This window comes from Chiroxiphia lanceolata, chromosome Z, assembly GCF_009829145.1.
Source record: "Chiroxiphia lanceolata isolate bChiLan1 chromosome Z, bChiLan1.pri, whole genome shotgun sequence".
NCBI classification, from domain to species: domain Eukaryota; kingdom Metazoa; phylum Chordata; class Aves; order Passeriformes; family Pipridae; genus Chiroxiphia; species Chiroxiphia lanceolata.
In genome coordinates, this window is record NC_045671.1 from 7,170,073 (window position 1) to 7,189,873 (window position 19,801).

Below are 19,801 nucleotides of genomic sequence, written 5' to 3' on the forward strand. Positions count from 1 at the left end.
ACTGTTCTGGAATGTTCAACACCAGAGAAGAGACCAGTCCTGCTGACACAGTTTGTATCTCACTGGGTATTTTGACAAGTGACAACATCAACCAGCATGTTTTTGCAACAGGGAGGCAAAAAATCCAAATCACAGTGATACACTGGAGCAAGATATTGTTGTTCCATAAAATCACTGGTGGCCAAAAAAAACTGCATCACACCAGCATTATAGGGCAGCAGTTCAATATACATCAGCACAGCTCAGCCTCCCTGATATAAATGACTGAAAATAGGCTGAAAAGTGAGCACCTTTCTTCAATTGTGTGCTTAAGTTCCAAGAGACAGGGGCTGCCCCACTGGAAACAGTAGGCTAGAATGGCCTAGAGGAGCTCCAATTGTCACAACAGCAAGCAGTTAAGCAGTTCATTCACTGAACAAATCAGTAAATTGGGGAAAAGCAAAAAAAATATGTCTGTCCGCTTCTACCTGGAACTGTATGGAAAAAAGTCTAATGATAAAGGAGTTAAACAGAGTAATAATAAAGGCAACAAAGTCTGAGATCTGTAAGAAACAAATTCCAGAGGAGATCCAAACCACAGACTTGTCTTCATGCTTGCTCTATTTTTTTTCTTTTCTTCTTAAACAATTCCATTATAAGACAGAATCTGAGTGGCAGCTCCATATTGCTAACCAGTTTAATTATTAGTGCTAGCGGGCTGCAGTCTCAGGCTGGCGTTTCACTGAGCTGCTCAGGATCAATACTGAGCTTTGACAGAGTTAATATTACCAGCTTCCATTTGCTGGTGCTATTTACTGAGAATGTGAAGCTCCTAATTTACACACACACAGTTTCGTACATGCACACACGCACACAGAGCAGTCAATCCAATGGAAAACTTAAGGCTAGTGCCCTTATCTTAGGAGACAGTCAGGCAAGCCACAACTCCCACAAAGTTATTCCCAGTCTGTAATGTTTTCCATCTGCTAGAAACCTATATGTGACACACATTGCTTGTGAGCTACTTATTTTGGGTAAAACCCATAAGGGCTTAAATTCTATATCAGTTGAGATTTAAGCAGATTGTCTAAATTCCAGATAGCAATCAGATCCCATAAACTTCAATCCTACCCAACCCACTGTGTAAAGCCCCACAAGGCATCCCTGTGGTGAGCCTCTAAGTCCTTCAAGTAGCTCAGTGCTCTCAGAAGGTAGGTTGCAGATTCTCAGTTTAATGCCTTCACAGTCCAGTCACAGCCAAAAAGCTGCTGAGCCTTGCCTGAAGCCATGGTAATGTCCTGAGCCATGAGGCATGCCCTTCAGGATCTACAGAAACACCTCCTGCTGAGTCACTCAGCAGCAGGCGCAGTGGCTGGAATAAGTAACCAGGTGGAAGAAGAGCTGTGACTGAGGAGTTTCTCTGCCTGAAGGGGAGTGCAGCACCCGCCTTTGCTGGGAGAGGGTGGAGTGATTCTGCATCCCTCCAGGTAAAGCTCACCATTGTGCAGCCAGGAGTCCAGGACTCCTCAGGTGAGGGAGCTCAAGTGGATCCAGTTCAGCAGGCCAGAAGGACCCACAGAATCTGCAGTGCTGCTGCTCTCTGTACAGCTTTCCCCCCCCCTTTTTTTTTTCCACCATTAAGCAGTTATATGCCTTGATAACTCAGAAAGTAAAAATTTCCCACAGCACCCTCCACAAGAGGAGTCTAGGTACCCTCTGCAATCGTAATCCTAGGGCCTGACTGCAGTCTCCTCCAAGTTAACAAGACAGTCAGAGCAGCCCTTCCAGCTCTGTAATCTGGATATTAGGAGACAAGAAAAACTTAAGCACATATATCACCCTGTTCAGCACAGGTTGTATCTCTCTGTTTGTCAAAATCCCTTCACATTCCAGGTTTGCTTCTATCTAAGTGACACTATTGTTCTGAGAAGAGTGGTTGGACTCACATCCTCACCTCATAAGCTCCTGGAGTCAGTTCTGGTGAAATGGGAAGGAAGATTATGTGCACTTTTGATGTTATGTACGGAAGCCATCCCATTGAAGACACAAACAAAATGGACAAAATGTTGAGATCTCTGCTATTGCCTTGCTACCATACACCAGTAAAAACTGAGTTTTCACTTGAGCTGCTACCTCAAAACATACTGGAAGCAGTTAATAGGAAGCAGTAGGAGGGATCCCATTAATATCTTGGGCATTAAACAAGATAAATACCCTTCATTCCCACCTTTATCCAGCTCCACTGATCCATCAGGACCCTCAGCATACAGGTGAATTTCACCTGAAAAGAGTGAAACCTTCAATATGACAACAACTCTGCAGCCAAAAATCCTGCACTAAATGCAATGGGTGGCTGGAACTGGAAAGCTTTTGTGTATTTGCTAATCAGCATCTTCTTTTTAGAGGCGGAAAGTACAAAAGAATCTCTGCAAATAATTAAACACCCTAATTCTGGATTATCTCTGATTAATGAAGAGGAAAACGCAGTATCTCAGGAGCCCGGGAATGCTGGGCTGCGATTATGTCATAATTGATCCCTATAGTTTCCAGCTGAAGTTTATCTATCTCATTTTCTCATGATTGTTTCCTCTCAGCTCCTTATAAATTAGATCCAACTATTAGCAATAATCGTTGGGCTTTTCCTGAAATACAGTCTGAGCACAGTGCTGAGAAGGTAATGCAAAGTGAAGGGCTCCTAACTGTAAACTAATTTCATAAATGTGTATTATTTTCAGAAAGAACTATCACTCCTTTCTTCAGTCTCACTTCTATCAGCCTACAGTGATGATGTGAGGGACCTTTGGGGCTCATTCTTACAGTTTGCAGGTTCTATTACTTCATTTTTCACCCTGCACTTGTAGGGATCCATAAGGGTGTGTGGACCCTCTAAAGATGCTGTGAAGGGAATGAAAGAGAGACATCCCATTATCAAGACTGGCGTCCCCTCTGGACTCCTTCGGGGAAAGAGTGAGGGCTTTGCAAATTGATTAAAAGCTCAGAAGTATTTGGTAGTAATAGAAGGGGATGGAAGCCAGAACTTCTCAGATCTCTCCCAATCTGTTCCAAAAACCGCCTTAGCATATGGAAATTACCCTTCCTCTCTCTGAGTCAGTTTGCTTGTAGCTAGAAGTGTTGGCAATACATTCCCCCACTCTAGTAGTGCATGTCACCCTTTGAAGTGTTGATCATTTCTGCACTCCAGCACGTATTCATAAATGCACCTTTCTATCCTAAAACCTTATGTAAGAGTTCAGCGTGAGATTCCTCACATGGCAATGCAGGCCAGAGAAGCACTGCCTACATTTCTCTAATGTCCAGAAGAGAACACCTACACTGGCGCTGGCTTTGTAGCTATGAAAAACTAAGATTCAAAGTTTGGTGGTGACAAGAAGGTAATCATCACTTATACCTCTCCCATCCCTGCTACTTCATCAGAAGCTGTCTCATGCTTTGTCAGACCAAAGTTGTTTGGAGCCAGGACAAGCTCTGGGCTGTGTCTCATGGAGCTCTAGCAGCTCCATGATAAGGTACCTCATGGATTTGGAGTAACCCTGAATGCCTTCTGTATATTTGACCTGTTGTTTCTTCTAAAAAGTATGTGTGTGTAGCTTTTTGATAACTTAAACACTCTTCTGTACCATTTCTCATAACCAGAGAGGGCAGAACACTCAGTATTAAGTTTAATATGAATGAAAGAAAAGTCTTTTTCATCCAATAAATTGTAAAATTTTGCAAGATTCTGCCATGGAAAGCTGAGGAGGTCAAATTCAAGATGTATTTGCTAAGTTTGTGTCTGTCAATGCTCATTACAAGCAATGCGGGAATTCTGGTTGCAGCTTTGCCTTAAGTGGTCCTCAGGCTGCTGACAACTGGACTTTGGAAAGGATCGGGGCACATCTGTTTGTTATAGTTTCTCCACAGCCATATTTATCGGCCACTTCTGAGGACAGGATACTCAGCTAGATGGACTTTCATGACATCCATGCAACCTTTCTTACACTCTTCTTTTTCCTCTTCCAGGGTGTGCGTTTGTGAAATACTCTTCACATGCAGAGGCCCAAGCTGCCATCAATGCCTTGCATGGCAGCCAGACAATGCCGGTGAGTAGCTCTGTAACATGGGCAACGGAGAATTGGTCCAGCCTTGGCTGTCCTGTGGCCTGATTGAGGAGGAGGGATGATTTATCTCTGCTCTGCAACTCATCATCCAGAAGGCTCAGGGCCTTGGATGTGCTTAACTCATCAGTGGAAGGGCTAGGATGACACTGTCATTCCTCACAGGCACAGAACCCCAAAGGGTGCTGTATCCTGTCACCAGCAGTATTGAAGACTTGATAAAAAGTCATATGGTTCACAGATGCCAAAAACTTTGGGTCAGACTCACCATGAGTGTAATCTTTCAAGTTTCAAAGGGAAGAATCAAGTAGAAACTTATGTCTGAGAGTTTCTTTGTTTTCTCTCCTCAAAGAGTCCCTTTGATAAAGGATAAAGAAGTTTTTGCCAGTGTTCAGGTGAGAGCAACATGTTCACATGAAGCATTAGGAGATAGAGACAAATTACACAGTGTTGGGCCTCTCTCATTGCTACCACAAAAGAACCTACCTAGGCATAAATGTGGTCCCCTACCTCTGACTTTTGAAAGTCTCAGATCAGCTACTGGATCTTCCAGGAAACACTGGAGAGATCATTCCACTTGTACAAATATCCACTAATATGGGGTTTCAAGATTTATAGTTCAAGAACATAGCAATGGAGATGTATTTTTCAGGCAAACAGATATTTGTACATCATCATAAGACAGAGAGGAATGTAAGGCATTCCACTGTCAGTAGGGAAAGACAATCTGGTACAACATGTTTTGGTTTATTATAATAGTATATTATTTTTATTACTAATTATTCACAGTGTAAATCATGAAAGGCTAAGAAGCATGCCGACAACTTGGAAAGGATACAAGAAAGCTCAATTAAAAATGTTTGAGAGTGTAAAATCTCCCTTTAAGTAAGAGACTCTAATGTAAATTCATGAATTTATCCAAATAAGTTTAAAAGTGGGCCCAACAGATTTTCTCTAGATTTTTGCAGGGACAAAAATGGAAAATTCTTTACAAGGCAAAAGGTTTCTAAAACTAGCAAACCATCAAGATCTCGTTTTTTGGAACCCCATCTTACACAAATCAGTTTAAAAATGTTTACCAGTGATGCTACTGAAAAAAATCTCCTTAAAGATGTAGGTCTCAAATTTTTGAAGTACTTCAATGCTTTTAAGAGTAACCTAAAAGGTTCCTCCTAACAAAACCAGATGTTGGGCTTGATGCTAACATCCCATAGTCAAATACTATGGACATCTTTCCTGAAACATGTTGAAGAGGTACTTTTAGTGACTTCCTTTCAAACTTTGACCCAAAGTAATAGTGTCTATAAGCTGATGTCAGGAATTTCAATTCCATGAGGTGTGGTACCACAAAAAGGTTAAATAAAATGTCAGTCTCCATCCCAATAATCTTGCAAACTCCCATAACAAATGTAACAGGAAGATGGGAGAAAACAGACAAAACCCAAGGAGAGTTGAAAATATTTCCAGATTTACTATACCCAAAATATTATTACTCTTTCCCAGTCCTTTCCCTTCCTACTTTCAGAACACTTTGGATAAGAAAAAAGTACTCATCTCTTGGCCACCTGGGAACAAATTACTGTTCCATCCCAGTGATATCACCTGAGCTTAGGATGTACAAAACAATTGAGAATTTGGTTATTTCACGGGTCAGTTTTAAGGGACCATTTTTCCTCTTGACATATCTGACTCAAATAGCTGCTATAGAATGTTCTTGAATAATCAAAACTGGGCATGTGGAAAAGCATCACAATTTAATCTTTACTAGATGCCCATCCCAGACTCACAATCAAGTTTCCATGGCTTCACAATTGTCCGTGAATTGGTTGAACCTCAGCAGCAGTCCAAGTACGTACTGTTGGTTCACAGGAAATGCAAGAAGGCAATTTTTAATGTCCTTCTCTTTATTATAAGCTAAGTTACGTGGTATTGCCTTGTATCTCCTATGAGCTACAAGCAGGCGCAGAAACACAGTCAGCTACCATCTCTTAGCAGACCCGTGAGGACCTGCCGAGTGACCGACATTCAACGAACACATGGAGCAAAAGAGGTTTTTCCCAGAGAGTCTCAAAATTTCTAAGGCTCTTTGAAGAGATAGGCCAAATCCTGCAAGGGCAGGATCTCTGCTCCCACTCCTGGTTTTCATGGCACATCGGAGTGTACAGCATCATTCAGGGCTTGGATGTTCACAGGGAAATGCAGCCACCTCGTGGTGAGACGGCAACGCAGCCGTCGTCCTTGGGAAAGAGGAGGGCACTGCTGCCATCTTCCTTCAGTCCCTTCCATTTCTTCCACCACTCGGACTGGTCTCATTTGTCCTGTTGTGATGCCAACTCAATGTTTTTCCTATGGTTCATCCAATTTAAGCGTCTCTTGGTTTGTCCTCTTGTACCACCAACAGGGCATCCATCATCATTCTTGTCAGGTCTCGAGCCTTTCGTTCCTGCAGCAGACTCCTGTTCCTCCACAGCTGTCAGGATTATTGCTCCACTGTGACTTCCTGTTCACACAACATATGTTGCTTAATAGTTTCAAAATGCAACTTTCTTTTATGAAAGTTCTTTTCTTCTTTTTTTTTAATTAACCTTTCCTTGGACAGGTGCCTCACCACCATCCACCACAAGCTCATTTTCCTGTGCAAGGCCCTTTTTATTCCTAGGAGTACACCAAACAGGTCTAAAGCTTTCCAATTTTTAAACAATCATTTCCTTTAGAAATAAGTTACCCAAAATCCCTTGCTTTTGAGCAGGCCCAAAGTTACTTCTGTACCTACCTGTCAAAAGAGTTTCTTTTTTTTTATTTTTCGATAATTTTGTCTATGAGCTCATCAACTTCATGATAGTGTTTTACTTGATCTCTGTATCCTCCTTTTTAAGAGATCATAATTTTCATATACTCTTACATGTATTTATGATACATTTATAGCAATTATACACCCCACACTTTTAGCTGTGGTTACTCCATCCCCCTTCTGTCTCTGTTTTCCATCCATATGGGGACATAAACAGGTCTTTTCATATCATCCTCTTCTCTTCCTCATCCAAGTCTTGTCCCTAACAGCCTTATCCACCAACACAAATTCAGCTGCTATTGCTACAGTGACAGGTTGCAGATCTAACTTCTCTACTGCAGGACTGACTCCTGTCCAAACCAAAATCTTGGACTGCCTTTCCAGCATCTCCTGGTGGATGTTTAGCTGTCAGATCAAGTTCAATATGTATAAAACAGAGCTCTTCTTCTTTTCCTCCCAAAACCTTCCTTTTCTCTCCTCCACCTCCATTCTCAATCACTGTGGACAATATTATCATTGTACCTGTCAGTCATGCTCCCTCCTAGGCATCATCTTCACCTTGGTTTTCTCCTTCTCTCCATGTCTTCATATCTGGGCAACAGCCAAGTGTTGTTGGAGAGTCATTCTGCACAACATATCTTACAAATCCAAGATGTGGCCTTGTCCATCCACCCACACAGAATAAACTCTCTACACTTCACAGAAACATGATAGAATAGTTTGGGTTGGAAGGATCACCCAGTTTCAACCTCCCTGCCATGGGCAGAGACACTTTCCACTAGACTAGGTTGCTCAGAGCCCCATCCAACCTGGTTTTGAGCACTGCTAGGGATGGGGCATCCACAAATTATCTGGGCAATCTGCGCCAGTGCCTCACCACCCTCACAGTAAGTAATTTCTTCCTAATATCTGACCTAAACCTATCCTGTTTCACTTTGAAGCCATTACCCCTTGTGCTGTCACTCGAGGCCCTTATCCAAAATCCCTCTCCAGTTCTTTTATAGCCCTTTTAGGTACTGGAAGGTGCCTAAGATCATTCAGAAGCCTTCTCTTCTCCAGGCTGAACAACACCAACTCTCTCAGCCTGTCTTCACAGGAAAGGTACTTCAACCCTGTGAGCATCTTTGTGGCCTTGCATGGACTCAATCCAGCAGGTCCATGTCCTTCTTATGTTGGGACCCCCAGAGCTGGAAGCAGCACTGCAGATGGGGTCTCAAGAGAGAGGAGAAGAGGGGTAGAATCATGCATACCTAAATCACATCAGCCTCTATCCTACACAGAAATTACACAGGATTAAAAAATATAGTATTGTTGCACCTTTTTCACCATCTCACCTACTATGACAGCTTACGATTTCTTTAGTTATGAATTAATTCCTGGACGGGGTAGAAAAATATCATTATGTACATTTTCTGCATAGGGGGGAGAAGAAGTGAAGAGTGATTCATTTGACTTAGGTTTAACAGCCTAAAAGTTTCTGATCTATTCTAAACATCTTCTAGGATTCCTATAGAAGGAAGAGAGAGAAAGACATTTCCAGAGATTTGTGCATTCTTCCCTTTGTCTATCTGTGCTAGGATGGGCAATATCACCCTCTGGGCATGCCTGTCCCTTTATAATGGATAACTCAATAACAGCCTTAGACTGAATATCTGAGATGGGACTCATCTCACTTAATTTGAGACATCCAGAAGTTAAGAAACTATGTCTGAAGAGTTTGTCATCTAAGTTTCTTTTATAATCAATAGAGGGAAATAGATACCTCTGACGGAATTTTATTTTATAAAGATAGACTTTGAAACCTGTCAAACCAAAGCCCAAATAGAAGTGTGCTTTTTAGATAATTTTAGGCGTCAGTTTGCTATGGACCGCCAGTTCCAAAATAGTCATTCTTCATCGAAAGTGCGACTTAGCAACTTAGAATGGAAAAGGACCAGTAGTGCTTACAAACAAAAGCTGAAAACAGTGCAACTTAGGGTGAATACTTAACTTCATGTCCAATGTGAGGAGACCTGAAACCTGCCCTGGATATTTGCTGCCCTAATAAAGCAATTTGGCATTCAGAAACCAGGCATCCTGCAGTAGAGTCTCATGACATGTGCTGTGAACTTGCTTAACACACGAATTATCAGCACTATGTTCATTCTATATCATTCTTTAACTAATGATATCTAAGGCCATTAAGATATCCAGAATGCTATAAGGTGGGTTCCCCTGCCACAGAGGTAACATCCTTTTTTGTTTTAGTATAAAAGTCTGCAGCAGCTTGGTCAGAGCACTGCATTTCTTCTGTCCCCAGGCAATAGCATCCCAAGTCTATCCATGCTTGGCTGAACATCCTCCATGAAAATGAATTTTCAAATAGAATCCTTGGGTTTGTGAAAAGAAGGGAAAATGTGAGACTTGGATACAAGAACTGAACAGACGTCTGCCTTTCAGAGAAAGATTTGGTTTAGCTGAACTTTGAAAAACCAGAAGTACTGCAACCCAAAACTTTGTTAACTTAGGGGCTTTCATTTCAACACTTTTCTCTGCAGCTCTTATCAACACAAATGACAAAGAAAAACTTCTAATCTCTGTTCAGGAATCACCTATATCAATCTATGCAATTATTTCTCATTGTTATTAGACGACAGATTGATTAGATCTCTAGTTATGGCATTTAAAACATTTCATTAATCAAGAAAATATGAATGACACAACACTTTGAACAAGGTTGACTTCCAGCATCTGCCCACCATTATTCTTTGGAAGTCCACCAATAGCACAAAAATTCCCAGCCAAACACAGTCAGGTGAAAGAATTGTATTCTTTCCTTAGACAGTGTACTATCTACCCTCTCATACCATAAGAGGATTTTTCCCATTAGTTAAGATGAAGGAATTTCTCACCTGTTTGTTTTATCAGGCAACAGTGACTCAAATATGAGATTATCAAAAATTGCCCCAAGAATCACAGAATCACATTTGGTTTGGAAGGGACTTTAAAGATCATCTAGTTCCAACCCCCTGTCATGGGCAGGGATGCCACCCACTAGACCAGGACTTACAAGTGTCTTTGTCAGAATGTCACGTGCAGCGGCCTCTCAGACCAATGGCAAACGGAGCAGTGTTTCTCATCTTCCCGGCTTTGGATGCGCAGGCACCCCACCAAAGAAACCAACCCCAGGTAGCATTAATGACTACTGTTTTTACTGCTGTGCACTCCTACGGTGCAGTTACGACTTTGCAAAGCTGCCTCCAGACACAGCCCCACTACAGAAACCGGCCGAGCAGCTGTGCTCACCCCCCGTCAGCACGACAGAGAAGCATTTCTGTGAGTTAGGGATGGAGGAGAGAGCAGCAAGAGTCTGCAGAAGGAGCTCTGAGCAGGTGGAGGAGGGAAGGGAATCAGGCCTTTGTGGGCATGATGAAGTTGTAGCACGGGCGCCGCGCCCGCAGAGCAGCGGGGAAGCAGGTACTGTGTGTGAGCACACGGGCACCAGAGCGCTGAGTCGGCAGAAAATCCCTGGGAGGAGCAGCGTGGTGGCTCTGGTGAGCGGGGGGCCACGGTGCCGTAGATCAGCTGAGGTATTTTTAACAATTATTTTGATATAAACAGCTCTGAACTTGAGGAGCTCCATGTAAATGGGAAGCAGTGGGGCTTGTAATTAGATTTGTGTACACTTTCATAAATTGCTGGAAAACATCAAAGCCGTGATAGAAGGCTGTGGTGCACTTTATTTCCTTCTTCTGTTCTTCTGTTAATTGAATGGTTGATGTGTGGATAGGAAGTGTTGGCTTCGCAGAGTACTATTTACAGACCCGCTGACAGCTGCACTGTGAAAATTAACAGGAACAGAGCAGCCTCTGTCACAGCTCTTCCCATGAGGGACTTGCTTCAAATTAGATCATTTCTTTCATAGGAGAAACTTTCCTCGTCACTCCTCCCGTCTTCGCAGATACGCACACACATCCAGCTGCACACTCCCCTTCTCCCTGCAGGCTCATGGCAGCCTTTAGCGCTCGGAAGAAGGGCTTGTCATTTCCACAAAGCTGAGGTAGTTAGGCTGCTGTTTAAAACTTGTAACACATTCCACTTCCAGTAAGACACATCCTTCAGGAAGCCATCCAAATCTACAAGCTGGGTGCGTGGAGCCACGGTTTCATGCTTGCAGGTCTCACCTCAACTGAAACATTCTTTTCGCCCCCTTAGAAACATTAGTAGATGTTCTCTCAGACTACTACTGTTGGAAATGTGGTTATTGTTGGTCTTAGATGAAATTCTTTTGTGTTAAACACTGTACAAACCTCTGACAGGACAGTTCCCACACTGAGCAATTTGCTAACTAAAAGCCAGGGTTAACCTGGCTGGATGAATTATGCCAAAGTGTTGCTCAAAGTGGGAAACTTCAGAGTCATCTGTAGTCTTGCCATCTACAGTTTTGCTACAGTTGATGGAGAGAGACTAGGACCTCAGAGAGATATCTCACTGTCGTGAGTTACTGAGGGTTTAGAATAGATGCCCAAAATGGCTGCAATTAGGTCATCTGAGTGCCTAAGGGACAAGACACAAGAGATAAGCAAAAGAAGCAACAATGGAATGTCTGTGAGTGAACTAGTCTTATACATAATTAATCTGCATATTTAGCCAGTTCTTAGCCAAAGTGACAGCAATTCTTATTCCTGTTTCCAGCAGAGAAGTAATAACCAGTGAATACTTAAGCATCTAAATCTTAATTTTTGATGCCATATAAAAAAATATAGAATTACGAACATCAAGCTTGAAGCCATCACTTCACCACCTCACTTCTGAAAAATGTCTTCAAAATATCCTGGTAACATAAAGAGAACCATAGACAAACCCATTGTGTAAGAAGATAATTAAAGAGTTTTAAAGTATTAATTAACCAACAGAATTTACTACTATTGATATTCCAGTATGGGCTCAAGTTCTCAATTAATAAAAGCCACCTTATGAGAGTCAGTAGACATAGAGTCACTGGTCCCCTCAGGCTGTTGGAGTAAATAAAGTTATAGAATCAACAAGGTTGGAAGAGACCATTAAGATCATCCAAGTCCAATTGTCCACCCAGAACTGCCATTGTACTCTAAACCACCAAGCCACATCACTCAGCACCAGATCCAGACACCTTTTAAACATGTCAAGAGATGGTGACTCCACCACTTCCCTGGACAAACTATTCCAACATCTGACCACCCTAACAGTGAAAATTTTTTCTCTCATATCTAATCTGAATATCCCCTGTCTCAGCTTAAGGCCATTTCCTCTGGTATTCTTACTGCAGGCACAGTGGAAGAGACCAGTCTCCACCTCACCACAGCCTCCTTTCAGGTAGCTCTAGAGAGTGATGAGGTCCCTTCTAAGCCTTCTCTTCTTGAGACTAAAATAGGAAACAAAAAAATCATCAGACTTCAGTTTTACATGACCACAGAAACATAAAGGGGAGATTTTCAAAGTTGATGGAAGTCCAACATCTGCAGCCCCTTCATGACTTACAGCTGACTTTGCCCTAAAGTTACTTGTCCAAAGTCACAAAGTCTAGGGCAGTGTGGGGTACCATCAATGCAAGTCCATCTGTTCAAATCAATGTAGAAGGCTGAGACCTGGTTCTACACTGCTGATGCTGGAGAAGCTGATGGATGAGAAAAGAGATGCCAACTCTGACACATTTTTTTCTCTTTACTGTTGATCTTGTGCTCTCTAAAGAACAAGCACTCCTTGCAATGTCTTTGTATAACACACAGGCTGGCTTGTTTAACTCAAGGCAAAGAACAGCACATCCATTCCTTCTATTAAAAAGTAATAATACCTTAGAAACCCATTTATAACTCACCAGCAGCAAGCCTGTCTCTCCTCACAGTAATGAATGATTTTTCTGAATATGCTACCTCAACACCATTTATAAAGGCATGTGTTGTCTTTCGGGATGAAAAAAGCACTGGACATGTAATACCGAGATGTTAATTTGCAGGCATTTCTTCCATCAAAGTCCAATGACTTTTGATAGCTCAGCTTTCCTTTCCTTTGGGCAGTGGGTTCTGGATAAAGAGGGACTAAAGCTCAGAGGCCATCCCATCCCACTACTGCCATCAAGACAGCTGATTCTAAAAGCTTTGGCACAGCAGTTTCCCAGTGTTACCATAATTTCCCTTAATTCTTTCTAGAAAAAAAATAAATTGTGAGACTGTGTTTCCTGCCTCTCCCCCAGTTTCATAAATGAACTAATTAATCATGTCTTTCTGGGTCCCAGAATAGAAACCCAGGCAGCCCAGCTGCTTGACAGGGGGTATGAATCATGGTGGCACCAAAGATGGCCTTCACTTCTCTAGTCACATTTCCACAGCCACACAGTCACCCAGTAGGACAGTGAAGTGACCTGTGGGACATGACAGGCTTCACTCAACATCTTCCCTGGGCTTCCTTGCTCCCTCTAGATCAAAGCCTTCATCACCTCCAAATGAGATACCAGTGATAACTGCTCGTGAGCCACATGATCTCGCTCTGGACAAATGGATTTAATTGCCACCACAGTGCCTCATTATGGGCCTGAGGGGAGGTAGGCACTAAATCAGCAGCTGTGGAGGCAGCCACGGGAAAGCAGGAGCAGGACTATGCAACCACTGAGAGTTACCCAAGTCCTGGTGCTGGCAGTAGCTCCTGAAATTCTCACTACACTCAACTCCTGCATAGTCTGGATGAGATTAGGACTTGTGGGGGCTAAAATAATTACCAAGCACTGACCTTTCTGGAATATCGGAGACATTGATGACCCTCCAGCCTGGGAGACACAAAATGCACCCTGCCTGCCAGGGTAGTTCTCAGCCTTCAGGAGGGAGCTCCACCAGGCATTATCACCTTCCTCTAATAAGGATTAAAGATGTCAGTGTTGTCTTTACATCTCTGCTTGCTTTGGGGGCGTTTCTTTTTTCTCCTTTTCCCTTCCTGTATTTTTAATCTAAACATCATTTATATCAGTGGGATCTTCCTACATAGTTAAGTATGCTGTGGATCAGCACTAAATCACTCTTGATGTTTCTCATTTTTTCCTTTTAATTCACACCTTTCCAGCTGCTCAGGTGTGTGGTCTGGGTTGATAGCACACCTTCTTGTGAGGAAAACAGAAAGACCTTAGTAACTGGTACATTGCTATACAAGACATAGCATTAGGTGATTCAGTAGCTATTACCAAAATGGGTTCTGCAAAGATCAAAAGGAATCTTTAGAGGGCAAAGATATATTTAGATCAAAACCATGACTTTCAGATAAGAGCCTCAACTGAAGTTCCCACAAATTAATAAATGAATGTGAAGCATCCTACCAGACACCAATGTCTTTGTCTCAGATGTCCACTGGCAAGTGAAACCTAGTAGGAGAACAAGCTTCATTTCCCATAGCGAAGGTCTGGGTGATACTCACAGGAACAGTGGTTGTGAAGTCTCACCCAGCAGCAAGGGGACATGTTTCAGTCTTGGTATAGTAGAATGATCCTTCAATGTAAACCAACTTCTTATTTTCACCAAAAAACAGTACAGCTTCACTGAATTTACAGAACTTCATAGCTAGAGTTGACCACCTATTTTCACTATACTGAAGCATGGGTGATACCTCCCTGAAAGCAGAATATTTTCTCAAATAATTATAGAAGTATGAAATAGTTTGGGTTGGAAGGGACCTTTAAAGGTCATCTGGTTCGACGCCATGGCTGACCACTGCTTGAAAATCTTCAGTTTAAAAATGTTGCAAAAATTCAAATCTTCTTCCTATCTCAGTCAAGCAAGATGCTTTACACCACAACAGCCTAGAGTCAAGTAGCATGACAGGGATCTGGGATGCCCGGTTATGTGAAGCATGTTTGCAACTCAGTGCCATAGAAATGTTCTTTCATGTCACATGCACAGCTGAAATGTATCTGCCCAGCTTGCAAGCCCTTCCTCTATGTCTGCTTCTTTCCAAGTCATCTTAGGCTGTTCATGTCCCTATCTCAAGCTGCCAAAGAAGCATGGAGCTCATGTGAGCAGAGTCCTGAAGCATCAGGAGCTCCATACCTGAGGCAGTGAGACTCTGCCTCACTTTGACAATAGGCAATTCATTTTATGACTCTGGAATTATTCCACTTCTCTTATTTTCATTCATGCTTGTTTAACTAAAAGGAAATGTCATTCAGACACTACCTTTTATGAGGTTCAATGCTGCAGCCACCAAAGAGTTTCTTAGTGGTAGTAATAATTTATTAAAAAATTATGTCTTTTTTTTTGCTGTAAGAATATTGTCAGAGGAAGTATATTTTTTAGTTAGTTAGTACAGAGCTAATAATACCTAGTCTTCCAAACCATGTTACTCTTACTGGAAAGGGGAAACAATCTCTTCTGAATTCTGGATTTTAAATTTTTCTTCAAATAACATAAAAATAATTATTTATTGCTTTCATATTCCTAAATAGCTGGTAAAAATTTCCATTCTGTTGATATAACAATATTTTTCTCTTCATAACACATTAGGGAAGGTGAATGATTCTGTGAGGACTTTTATCGTTCATAGACTGAACTGAAAAATGCAGAGGTGCTAGAAGAACTCTGCTTTTAAGTTTAGTTTTTTCAGATAACTGGCTTTGATTGGAGGGGTATACTAACACCTGGGCTATATATTGAGTTCTTCCTAATTAGAAATGGGTACAGTGACACCAGGACTCAATGATTCTGTTGCCCTGTGGAAAGCAATAACTTTAGCTCTGAGAGACACCTGCTAAGTAGTGTAAGGGAAGTAAAATCTAAATCAAGCTTCCACTCCAAATAAATTACGGCTCCGGAGACCTGTGAAGGGAAGTACCTGCAGCAACTCTCTCTGCTTAGACATTTCATGAAGAATCTTCTCTACTGAGGGAGCAGCATTATCAAAGGGTCCATCACTAAAGTCCTGGATGAATGCCTTCTTTCTCCTCTCCATCTCTGTCGCTCTCAAGTGTGCCTAAACCAGCTCCCAGAGTAGGACTGCTGTCCTACCCATCTTTCAGATGAGACATGAAATTGAAGCCCTGAGTACAGAAAAACAACATATTTCACAAGATAGGAGGGATGTAAGTCCCCCTCTTCTGGCCATCTTCCAGCCTGGGTAATTACTTTTCTACCTAGCTAAAATTCCCTTTGCTCTATGGTTTTAATTGGACGGTAGTTTCTTTTTTGCTTGTCTAAAACCTCAGTTTAGGGTCAAATCCCACTGGCTAATTCAGCAGACTGACTTTCAGTAAAGCTGCACAGGCATTTAAAACAAAAATCCAAATTTGTTTTCAAACTTAGGGGAAACATACCAAACAGCCTGAGCTGACAGAGTCCAAAGCAAAGAATCCTTCCTCTGGCTTTCAGGCCGTAACATCAAGGATCCTTGTGTCGTAATACTTAGCCTGATTGTCTTGCTGAGGATCAGCATCCTCCCAGCTCCGCCTTGTAGTAGCAAAAGGAGTGCTAAAGCAGAATTTCCACCGCAAGAAAACCCATTCATGTGGTGTCACTTTGGAAGGCAGCACCTGTTCATTTAAGCATCTTAGTTTGTGTCTACAGCTGACATTTTGGAAGGTAGTTTATGGGATTTGCACATTCAGATCTGTTATATTCCAGGGCTGAGTCTCTGGAACTTTAATGTAACAAACCTTTTTTTAATATTTTTTGCCCAGAGTTTTTGACTGGCTCTATCTTGTAACCAAGATACAAAGGCCCACTTGTATGAGAGAGACACCCTTGTGTAAAAGTGCTTAAGTGTATGCTTATCTCCAATATGTCATTCACTGAGCTTAAAATGAAACATTATTTAAAGACTTTTACAAATTAGGCCCAGATTCATCAGTTTTGCAAGAAAAAGATGTCTAACCATCTATGGGGATTGGTAACCTACTGAGTTAGAGGAGAATTATAGGGCTATCAGGAAAAGGAAATTCAGGCATATATTCTACAAGGTAGCACCTTCACAAAACTTTTCCTATGAATATTGTTCTAGGGAGAAACAACTTTCCCTGATGCTGTGCAGTAATATTTGGCCTCCTGAAAAGCTTTTGCTTAATTTGTGTATGCACTCCATTTGGAAGATCATGTCTAATGGGAAACAGTTCCAACAGCCAGGCAAAGGATTTTTTTTTTCCTTTGCCTTTAAATGAAATATCAATGGATGGATATTTTATTTTTAGCTGAATATGAAATTTCACAAGCGACCTGTCAAGCTCCTGTTTTCAAGAATGACTTTATTTCACACGTCAAGACAGGCTGGGAAATTAGTTTTTCCCACAGAGGACTCTGATTAGGGATTACAAAGTGAGTGTGGCACAGAGTGATTTTTCCTCCATCTTTTCGCTCGCCCCGCCAGCCTAGGGAGTATCAGACTCTGCTGACTAAGGGGAGCAATTCATTACCATGTGAGGGAGGGGGACTGGAAGCAAGGTAGTCATATTAAGTAGACTTGCTGGCCCAAGAGAGAATAGGAAAAGCATAATAACACTTAGACCTACATTATTCTTTTCATCAGTAGATATCAAAGTACTTGAAAAAGGAGGTTGATTTGATGGAAAAGGAGATAAATGCCGATTCCAAGCAGCCCATTGCAGAGGCACCAGCAGGAATGCTCACTTTCATGATGGTCTCTTCTGACTGTGGGTCTGCAGGGTAGTGAAATAAACAGGCCTTTTCCTCACTATAATGCAGAAGTACATTTCAAACGTTATCGACTTACCCACTGTAACTCTCTTGGGGTTTGGCAAAATATAAGGTCCAGTCCAACAACCAGAGAGAGCAAGAAGGAGATTATGTATTACTAATAAATGACTGAGCAGACAGGACCTATTGCCTTTGTCAGCAGACAACAGATGATTTACACCGCAGTTTAGCTGCTTGCGGAAGCAATAAATAGTCCAGATGAAGGGCTCTGGGGTTTTTACCCTATGGAAAATCTGGCCCATTCTGGGGCATTTCTGTTGTTATTCAGTGGAGTAGTAGTCACTGGAGTAGGAAGTAGCCTTGTTCTGCTGTAGATGAACAGCAGTGTTTGGCTCCACGGCTAAAAGTCCTGCACTGGCGGATCTGATAGCGTTTACTGACTGATTTCCTTTGGGCCACATGAAAGAGCTGCACATGAGGAACCACACACAGAAAGCATCAATCCCAAGGTCGATCTTCATATTCAAGAACATTGCAGCATTTCTACTGGCAACACATCTCTAACCACTTGCACTCTTAAAAAAACCTCTTTTTCTCTTTTTTTTTGTAGAGTGTGCTCTAGCTTGCATTTATTTGCCAATGGCCTTTCTGCTCTGTGTGTGTGATAGAGATGTTCAAAGGGGCCTGAAGTCCTGCTGCGACAGGCAACCCAGAAAAACATCTCATAAGAGGCAATACAAGATCCCATTGGGTCAAACAGCTGCTGTGCAGTCACTATGACTCACGTCAGGAGGGAAGAACACTCCAGGGGCAAGCATTTCATGTGGAGGTTACCCATGTTTTCATGATGCCATCTACAATAATAGCTTGGTTTTCAACAGTGTGAGGCATCAGCAAATGCCTGAGGCAGTTCTCTGGCCCTAAGCCTTCCAGGGCAAATAGAGTTAGAAATAAAAGAGGAAGGAAGAAGACACCAACTTATTTACACTTCTCTGTCCTTCTAACAAGAGCAGGTCATATCTTCTAAACCCCTTTGCAGAGTTGAATACTCATGTGCCTGTTTCAGTTTCAAAATCCTCCATCCTGCATTGTGCACACAGTGCTGCAGCCTCTGCTCTGCAAATCACAACAGCACCTCTGAACAGCCCAATCTGCTGTGGACCAGTGCGTCCCTTCAATACAGCTGCAAATAGGTTTAAATCATTAGATTCAAGTTACCAAACAGTCTCTTGGATCAGGGTTAATTAAATGAGTGTTGAAATCTAATTAAGAACTAGTCCAGGTGATAATTAGCAGGAAATGTATGCATTAAAATATTCATTTGTCGATGAGCTGCAATTAAGAGTGTGATTTGGGGAAGGATCAATAACTACATCATGTGATGTAAAAAAAATGAAAAGTCATCTAGCCTTCAACAGAAATGCAGGGGAATTTTGGCTAGATTTTTTTTCCTCTCCCCCTTCCACTCCCCCTTCTGTTTTGGTTTTTTAATAACTTCTGAAGATTGCTCTCCATCCTTGAATGGAGCATTCATCTCTCCATCCCTTTGTTTTCCTGAAGCACTTCTTTCAAAACCTTGCTCTTCACCACATTGTGTTAGCAGGTTATAGATTTATTAGAGAGAGACTAACAGGTCAAAAAGAAAGATTCTTTACCAATGAAAATCACTTTCTCCCAGAACAGACTGCAAATCCGGGGGAACATTGCTCATTGTGTGGCCTTAGATTGTTGAGGTCTTTTTTTAGCAAGTTAATTCCTCAAGTCTTTATTCATAACTGAGGATCTGGAGAGGCTATTGAATATGTATAGCTCAGACTTATATATATATGCATCCATATCTGTGGTTTACTACATTCTTCCCAGTTTGTAGCAGAGCAACTCTGCTTTCACTGAGACTATTTTTTGTGCTTGCAGTTACACAGGAGTGCATGCAAGCCAGTTAATAATATTGTTCCTGTGCAATCTGAGAAAATCCACCTCTGTTAGAAAAAAGAGCGTCCTGAAATAGCTCAGCTCCTCTGGCATGGAGCTGGTCTTCCTCTACTGCCACAGCCAGAGGCTGAGCTGGTAATTTCTGGCTGACTGTATTTCCAGCAATGAAATAGTTTGTCGAAAGGGAAGTGTACCATAGGAGCACAATGATTTCAGCTGCCTTTTGTCAGCCTCCTGACAGCTCACCTGTTCTCCCCAGGCTTGATGGCAACCTAGGTACCGAGGCAACTGTCCCCTGCTGCCAGGGCAGTGGCCAGATTCTCTCCTCTCTGCATCTCCTCCAT

The 19,801-nt window shown here is 42.1% G+C and overlaps 1 protein-coding gene across 18 annotated transcripts in view; it reads left to right on the forward strand.

Moving 5' to 3' along the window:
- Positions 1 to 19,801, forward strand: part of CELF4 (CUGBP Elav-like family member 4) — a 700,630-nt gene that overhangs the window by 597,236 nt on the left and 83,593 nt on the right. For all 18 annotated transcript variants that reach the window (XR_004354760.1, XM_032676638.1, XM_032676640.1 and 15 more), the window contains one exon: positions 4,000 to 4,079. Coding sequence is in view for 17 of the 18 variants with exons in the window: in XM_032676638.1 (XP_032532529.1) it covers positions 4,000 to 4,079 (80 nt within the window). In the remaining variant the exon portion in view is untranslated. The remainder of the gene's footprint in view (positions 1 to 3,999; positions 4,080 to 19,801) is intronic.